The sequence below is a fragment of the Neltuma alba genome, unplaced genomic scaffold (assembly GCF_004799145.2).
Source record: "Neltuma alba isolate B1F8T4 unplaced genomic scaffold, ASM479914v2 tig00012819_pilon, whole genome shotgun sequence".
Lineage (NCBI taxonomy): Eukaryota > Viridiplantae > Streptophyta > Magnoliopsida > Fabales > Fabaceae > Neltuma > Neltuma alba.
The window spans coordinates 2,475-10,939 of record NW_021637212.1 but is presented as its reverse complement, the minus strand read 5'-3'; the positions used below and the strand labels follow the sequence as shown (position 1 = coordinate 10,939).

The 8,465-nt window shown below is 37.5% G+C and overlaps 2 protein-coding genes across 2 annotated transcripts; both read left to right on the top strand.

Moving 5' to 3' along the window:
• Positions 1 to 3,603, top strand: LOC114731280 (ethylene-responsive transcription factor CRF4-like). The gene is made up of 3 exons (XM_028918421.1): positions 1 to 69; positions 2,307 to 2,392; positions 2,637 to 3,603. The coding sequence occupies exons 2-3, from the start codon at positions 2,312 to 2,314 to the stop codon at positions 3,303 to 3,305; spliced, it is 750 nt and encodes a 249-aa protein (XP_028774254.1). The 5' UTR covers positions 1 to 69; positions 2,307 to 2,311; the 3' UTR covers positions 3,306 to 3,603.
• A 954-nt stretch (positions 3,604 to 4,557) lies between these two features.
• LOC114731281 (uncharacterized protein C6G9.01c-like) lies at positions 4,558 to 6,847 on the top strand. Its single transcript, XM_028918422.1, has 2 exons — positions 4,558 to 4,812; positions 6,172 to 6,847. The coding sequence occupies exon 2, from the start codon at positions 6,188 to 6,190 to the stop codon at positions 6,548 to 6,550; it is 363 nt and encodes a 120-aa protein (XP_028774255.1). The 5' UTR covers positions 4,558 to 4,812; positions 6,172 to 6,187; the 3' UTR covers positions 6,551 to 6,847.
• The last annotated feature ends 1,618 nt before the right edge of the window (positions 6,848 to 8,465 follow it).

Here is an 8,465-nt window from a genome sequence, read left to right as displayed (position 1 = left end):
AAGCCAAGGCGGTAACTGATGCCACCTTCCCTCTTCTCTCCCAGCTCAAAGCATATGCTTCTTTCTCAGGTTCTGATTCCCTCCCAGTCTCTCTCCCCCTCTCTCTGTGGCTTTACCATTTAAGCCTCTCTCTTAGGGTTTCTCCGGTTGTAATTCATTTCTACTTTCGTTCTGGCATTTCTTCTCTGTCATTGCTCACGCCTTGGTGAAGCTTGTGTTGGCTCCATACTCCAATTTGATCACATTTTTCTGTCTGACCCAAGTGACTTCTGAAGTAAAGATTTGTGTTTTTTGGGCTTAATTTCATTCTCCCGCTTTCCGTCGTGGAATTAGCTTCTGGAATCGTGTGAATTTTCGTTTTGTTTTGTCTTCGCACTCCTTTAAATTGTGCTATTTCCCTCTGACTCTGGTGGTATAGCGTCCGACGGGGAACAGATTACGACTTATTTTAATGCCCTGCTCTGTACTTTTTATGTTTGTTTATAAGTCCGTGAGATTTTCCAACGCATTTCTTAAATTACTCTTTCTTATCCTGCGTGTCGCAGCAGCCTGCTTGCTTTCTTCTTCTTTTTTTAATTCCCTATGGGTGTGGCTGTTCATGTCTCCTAAAGTAGCCTTCTATGGTTCGTTCCGTTAATTTTTGTTATGATTATGTGGACGACTGCACATGAAGTTCTGACATCCCTAAGCACAGAAGTTACTTGTTTAATCATTATTTGTGGTGCTAAGTTTTGTTATTTCTCGAAACTATCAGTGTTTAGGGATAAATAATAATTAGTTTTTTTGGGTGTACTTGTAATACTGTGGCTGTTGGTTTATTGTTTTAATCTCCGCTGTGTAAATGGTCGGTGGTTATTTTTTGATGTTTGATCAACCGTTAGGGTTTCTTTTTGCTTTAGGGGCCTGGGTTTGTTATCGTTAGGATTTTGTATTGAAGCGAACACGCTTTCTTATGTGGAGTAATCAATACCTCCCTATAGGCAACAAGTACTGCCACAAGTTTTTCCTTCCGGTGTTTATATCTTCAATTTTATTCAGTAATGAAGTAGATTGGATTAAAGAAGCTGAATTGAAAACCTTGTTCTAGCCACAGTAAACTATGTCTGCTGTTATATATTGGTCTTGCTAAAAAGTGTTCAATAATTTGAACAACACAATATGTAGTCATAGCAGTCAGCTGCACACAAGTTCTCTCTCTCTCCCCCCTCTCCCCCCCCCCCCCAATAGCTGAATTGTATGCTAGATGAGGCCATGCATAAAAGATCAACAATTTCCAAGTTTTCGTATGCTCAAATTTTGTCCAATGGATCCAGAAAAGCACAAAGAAGTCTGGAAACCACCCTTCTTTTCGTTGAACTTCCTTCCGCAGAGATCAAACTGCCTTCAGGATGTGAGACCCTTCACATGGCTTCTTCCCCTGAATTGTGGTGGAGATTCCTCGTGGCAAAATCCTCTGGATGAGCTACTTCAAAAGCATAGCCCATAGGTTCTTGTAACTGACGCTTAGTATTCGTGGTACTTAAGGTGCCGCTCCTTGTGGGCTTCAGGTTCTTTTACCTGAAATTTATGTACCACCTAAAATCTTTTCCTAAGTGACAAAGTGAAAATGCTGATACCATGTGAGGTGTTCCTCTTCATTGAATTCCGGCACACCATCAGTGCCCTGATACTCTAAGTGTCAGCTGTTTTTGATAGGGCATCCATCAGATAATTTCTTCTTGGTTAATCAAAACCAATGTCAAGAAGGGTGATGATACTCATTGTTTCTGTTTGAGCTTACCAAAGTGCATCAGTCTGTTTGGTTTAATGTGTGTGGTTTATCAACAACTATATCTCTTGTCAACAGGTAGTGGATTGTTTACTGAGATGCTATTGTTAGACTATGTATAGGAATTTGGGTTCTGGTCATGCTTTTGTAATTCTCTTCTTCTTAAATTCTCTAAAGCTGAGTGGTCATGTGCTATTAACACCAATTCTTCTTGTTAGTCAGGATCATCAAAGTGTTTAGATATAAACAGTTAAGATCTTGTTTCTTTTTTCCCCCCAAGTTTTAGTATTGCACATTGGATTCGTATTTCTTTTCTATGTGTGATCAAGAGTAATTGAAATGGTCTGCTAGAATACGAACAATATAGGTGTTCCTATAAGGGTTCTTTATGCATTAATTCTGGCGCATCATTAAATTTTTTGATCCTTGCCCTGGTCATCTCTACATTTGTGCACACTTAACTATCCTGCTTGCTTCTCCTCCTGGTCTCATGTCCTTTGATCCACCAAGTGCTAACTATATTGTACTTGTGTTGCAGCAGTCATGGCAGATGAAACGCATAATGGTCTTGCGGCAATCATGGCAACTGAAAAACGTCATGATATGAAGGAGGGCAGTGAAGAAGTTAGTTTTTACCCCTTCATATTTATTTTATACATTGCTTTTTCTGCTGGGTGTTTCCCTGATTGGCACGAGGACATATAAAGAGGTTTTAAATTATGCTCTAGTAATTGATATTTCTCATGTTGCCTTGGATCCCAAGTCATGAGCGATGTTGATAGGTTGTTTTGACCGGAATGTTGATAGGTTGTTAGTCCACTTTATTGAAACAATGACACATTCTGTTGACTGTAATTCTAAATTGCAGATTCCTACGTCTGATCCTTTGTTTAAGGAGAAAAAGAACATTTTGATGCAAGATCTCGATGGTGGCTGCTCCACTGAGGAGCTCCGACTGCAGAATCATGCAGCTAACTCTTCTAAGGTGTGTGACACAAGGCAGAAACCTCGAAAAAAGCTCGTCAGAATTATTGTAGCTGACCCTGATGCTACTGATACTGACTCTTGCACCAGTGATGATGCGGAAAAACGTGTAACAGCACGAGGAGGGGAGAGACAAGTAACACAGATCTGCATTGATATTCCCTCAGATTCTCCTTCCTCTTTTGTCTCTACTCCTTTTCCTACCAAGGAAGAGTTCCACCTTCAGAAACCAAAGAAATCATTCAACAGTGATGACTCAGTTGGTGGCCACAAGAAGTACAGGGGTGTTCGCCGGAGGAAATGGGGTCGGTGGGCTGCTGAAATCCGAGACCCGGTGAGCCGGAAAAGGCTCTGGCTTGGAACCTTTGACACTGCGGAGGAAGCTGCATCAGAGTATGACAAGGCTGCTGTGAAGCTGAGGGGTCTTAACGCCATTACCAACTTCCCTCAGTCTGTTAAGGAGGTGAAGCCTGCTACCATCCGTGACAGCTCAAGCATCGATAGTTTTACCTCGTTCGGTGCGCTGGCATCCCCAACCTCTGTGCTGTCTTAGGATGTTGACTATGATTTCATTACGTGGGCACGGATGCCTCTGGTTTTGATTATGTAACTTATCCATGATATCCAGAGACTCTTATCAGCAATAACTACACAACTTCATCGTTAGTTTTAGGACGTGTTCGGAGGATGCCACCCTCGAGTACACGAGATGAAATGAAATCATCATCTTTGTATATATGATGCGTCTATGTATCCTCGACTTATTAGTGCCCAATCACTAACCATTAGGCTTAGCCGTTATCACTGTCGACGAAATAAATAAATACGTGTTAGCATCCTATTTTTGCCTATATTCCAAGTGATTGCTTTTAATTTCTTGTCATTTTTTAGGGGTCTGATTTCTACAACTGAAAAATGACGAGCCTCTAGTCGTCGGGATGTCTTTGGACCTTGGTGCAAAAAACTACTTTTATTTCAACTGTAATATTTTTCTATGAAAACTGTAATATTAACTATTAACTGTGTAACTTTATTTAAAAGGCATTGAAGTTCCTACTTTGAGGTTTAAGAGTGTTTAGAATTCATATTTTTATTAAATGATGCCACTTATAAGAGGAAATTGGAGAATGTGGTCAAAGTCATATCTTTTCTAGTAATTATACATTCAAAAGCAATTTTGATAAATAGCACACAAATTCTTTCAAAATTATTTTGGGAAATTCCATATGTATAGCACCAAACCAAACATGGACTTATGGTCCGTTTGGTGTGAGGGAAATGAAGCAGAAAGAAGGAGAAAAAATTTAATGAGCTCGATTTAAAAAATTAAAAAAATAAGATTAAAAGCTTTTAACTAATTTTACTCTTTTTTTTATCTTATATCTTCTATTTATCAAAATTTTATGATCCCATTTTTTTAATTTTTTAAATTAAGCTCATTAAAAATTTTCTTCTTTTCCTTTCTAATTCCCTCATTCCAAACATGCGGTTAGGGTTTGCCGTTTGGTTTAGGATGAAGGAAAGAAATCCCTAATTTTGTAGGGGATAAATTTTTCTCCCGTCCATATGATTTTATTTTCAATCAAGCGATTAATTGTTGGTTTTTTTAAGAATCAAGACTCTGTTTGGAATAGTTTATAAATAATTTTTTAATCATGATTTACAAAATACGAGACAAATATATAAAAATAATTTTATCTTAATTTATGTAAAACCCGTTTATAAAAAATTGTCACTCCTATTTCGAACAGGCCTCAAATGGACTCAAATGTCTCAAGCCAAGCCCGCCGTAAAACCAAATAGGGAAAGGGAAGCAAAATCCGTTCAGTTCAATTCCCTCCCCGGCAAATCACTCTCATTTGGCCAATCAATTGAAAACGGAACCCTTTTCTCCGGTTTCGTAGCTCGGCCTCCCTGTTCACTTCAGCTCCTCAGGCTGCGAACAAGAATATAGAGCTGAAAGCAACCGAAAGACGGCGAATATCCGCTTTGTCAGAGTCCTTTTCTCCCGCTGTTTGGCTACTCTCTTCTGTTCTACGTTAGGAACTCATTGTGATCTGGTTAGTTTCTGTTTGCTTTTCTCACTCTTTCTTTTCTTGCCTTTCCTCGGTTTCGATTCAAACCAGGGCATGAATTTTTGTGGGGTTCGGGTGCAGTATCCAAGCCGCATCCCAATCGCAAATAACGTTATCCAGAACTAGACTATTCAAAGAGATAAAGTCTAGTGCTTTTGAGATGGGGATAGTTGTTCGCTTTTGCTGGCAATCTAGAAGACTTGTGTTGCGAAAAAATTTTCCTTGAATTAATTCCTTGCCATGCAAATGCTTGTGCATATTTGTTAACTGCGGTTGTGTTGTGTAAGATTGATTACTGGGTTGCTTTCTGTAGTCGACCTGGTGGTTTGAGCTTTGGTTGTTTTACATTTTAATGAAGAATATTAGGTGTTATTGCTTCCAGTAAGCAGGTTGCCAAAGTTGATGGATTAACGATCCAATTGAGCTCCTTAATTCCATGTTGATGTATGTTTTGAATTCTAATTGTTCCGTTGTTGCCACGTGCCAGGTTGATGCTTGTGCAATATTGTTGATTGCACTTGGTTGTTTCGGATTGATTGTTATGTTGTTCTTAGTCAACGTGACATTTTGACCTTTGCTCTGCGAATGTGGTTATTTAATGGTGAACTTTAGGTGTCATTGATTGTAAAAGTAGCTTGACCAAAACTGGTGGTTTTAATGATCCAAACGAGATCGTCAATGGCATGTTGAGGTATTTGGTGTGGGAAAAATGTTGTTTTGGAGATGGGGGTTGAATCCTTTGGCGAGGCACGTTGAAGCAGAAAAGTTTAAATTCTCTAAGTAGGCTAGTTATTGATAATGTTCCTTGTCTAGAATAACTTTGCAAAAGAATGATGAAACATTGATCAATGTGAAAAAGTGGGTAGAGTTGGGGAAAGCTGATATGAGTGTATACTGCCTTGTTTTATATTCTTTTGATGTCTTCTACTTATATATTAATCAAATTTCGCTCATTCAATTGAAAACCTTAAGTTATTTACCAATAAACATGAAAGAAATAGACTTTCATAACTGATAGCTACAATTAACAAGAACCTATCCTACTGGAACTCCTAATATATTAGGAGTTATTTTATAGGATTAAGAGTTTATCATCATCTTTAGTCTGATTTGTTCTTATATTTAAGAATTTGATCTTGTAGTTAATGAATATCTTTTTCTGTTACAAATAAGAGGAGAAAGGCTGATATTGTAAGGTGAGTGCGAACGTCACGAGCTTTCTAAATCTGGGCTTTGAGGTTTTTGTCTTGTCAGTGTAGAAGACTCTAAAGGGCCGTGTCTTTTTATTTTTACATTTGGGTTGTATGTGAAAGTTCTCACAATTGTACTACACATAATGTGTAGCTTTATTTTCACTCCAATGACAAAGAAGAGTTCTAAAAAGACCCCACGTCCTGCTGTGGAAGAGCAAAAACCATCTTCAGCACAGAAGAAACAAGGCAGCGAGATTGATGAGATATTTGCAGGAAAGAAAAGGAAGAAATCTGAAGTAGAAAAAACTGAAAAATCTGAAGATGTAACTAAGAGACCTAAGAAAACAAAGAAGAATGTGAAGAACAAAACCAAAAGGTCAGATGCTGGAGACTTTGCAGGTCCACCTTCTCGACCTAGAAAGACAACAGAGGATGGACTTGCCATCTATACTGAAGACGAGTTGGGCATTGACAAAGCAGATGCTGGGAACACCCCACTCTGTCCATTCGATTGCTCCTGTTGCTTTTGATGGTAGCAATCATGATTTTCCTCTGATATTTGGTAATACATTTTTGGATCTATACGCCAGGGCCTTGGCAGTCTGGCGCACAGCTTTTAGACCTGAACCAAATTTCTTGATTACTTCTAAGATGAGCTTGACCTTTTTAATTATAGTTCTAGATGTGATTTCTATTAAAATTATGTAGTGTATTAATTGTTATTTTATTATTAACAAGAAGATATTTGGGTGCTTCAATCCTGTGACAATGTGGATCTGTTGTATTTTTAAAAGTTTACATGATTATACCATACCTGTCGGTTTCAAGTGCTTTTGCAATTCTGTGACTTCTAACCTATTTGCCCCATGAAACCACAATTTGTGTTTGTTCTCATGCAACTAACAGTCTAAGACGCTATGTGACGAATAGTATAATGATGGTGTTGAGAAGATCCTTGTTCATAGTTGCATGATGCTTCTTGGACCTCACTACTCTTGATCTACCTTGTGTCTTTACATACTCAAGCTATTTGGAAAAATAATGGCTCTTCAACGAATGCATATTAATATGATAGTAACATGCTGCATGATTTTCCATGGTATGTTCATACTTTATTGGAGCAAACTGAGCCAACAGCCGAATTTATGTGAAATGGTCTGGTGACGTTCATAATATGGTGGCCAGCGGACAGGAAAAGTAAGAGCAATTCCAGCTTACTAATTAATTTCGTCCCTTTTTTTCTCTCCCAAGAAAATGAAAGGTCATTACGATTTTGATTTATAAAAAGAATAGTTGATTGAGAAACAACTGAAAATTAAAGAGACTCCTGAATTTTGAATCAACCATCTAACTGCTACGGCTTTCAAATCAACTAAAAACTAATTTGTTGGTGCAAATGAAGTCTCGGAATTAGAAATATATGGTAATGAACTCTTTTCTCATGAGTCACGCGCATGTCGAGAAATAAAAAAAGCTTACAAATAAAGGTGGAAAAGATTATGTTGTGTGGATTTTGGGCACAGTGAAAGTGGAGATTATTTGAGAAGTAATTATTGGTAGACAGGTAGTCAAGATCAAGCAATGGGATATAAATATCAAATAAATGAAGCTATAAAGGTATATGAGTATGTAAACGATGTGTAGTCCCCTTCTCTTGAAAACAAGTTTTCGTTTTCTCTCCCACTCAGTCTCAAAACAGGAAAGGAACATGACCTCCTTTTCCCATTTCCATCGTAATCATTAAATTAAAGAACGATAGAAATATCAGTTCAGGAAAATTTTAACTATAGCGAAAGAGTTTTGTCTTTATTTTTTAAATCGCAAATTTTCAAAATACTTTACTGTTCTTAGAGAGTCCGTGAATGTCATTTCCCCTTTTTAATTCATACAATAGAATGATACCACTTTAATTAATAAGTTATCATACGGTCAAATTTGCATCAAGTGTGCAGATTTCCTCGTAAAAGATGCTCATCATATAAATGATGAAAATGCTCATATTGATGACACCTCATCCTGGATGTATGCGTTTTCTGGACGAGGATTTTCGTCTTGCTTTTAGCTGATGCAACCTCAAGGGTGTAATCTTCTCTCAAGTTTTTAACTTGCCTTTGTAACTTAAAAAAAAAAAAATTATACGGTCAAATTAATAAAAATTATACCATCCACAAGTTAAATAATTTTTTTTAAAAATCAAATAACCAGAAGTCATATTAGATTCAATTAATTTTAGATCGGCTCAAACTTAAAATTAATAAAGGTGCATAGCTCCCTACTATTAGCCAAGCTAACATGTTTGCTGGTTATAAGTCAGACAATTTTTTTTCCTATGAAACACGGCTCCCGAGGTTCATAGGATACGAAGATAAAGAGCTTACCCTTTTCTTTAAAAAAAAAAAAGAAAAGAAATATTAGCTGTCTGGTTAGGCTACACGTTTCCTCTGT

Bases quoted from the DNA above. Each gene is read 5' to 3' on its own strand.
- LOC114731280 (XM_028918421.1), top strand. From the start codon at position 2,312: ATGGCAGATGAAACGCATAATGGTCTTGCGGCAATCATGGCAACTGAA. The intron at 2,393-2,636 runs GTTAGTTTTTAC...TCTAAATTGCAG, and splicing joins TGAAGGAGGGCAGTGAAGAA to ATTCCTACGTCTGATCCTTT.
- LOC114731281 (XM_028918422.1), top strand. From the start codon at position 6,188: ATGACAAAGAAGAGTTCTAAAAAGACCCCACGTCCTGCTGTGGAAGAG.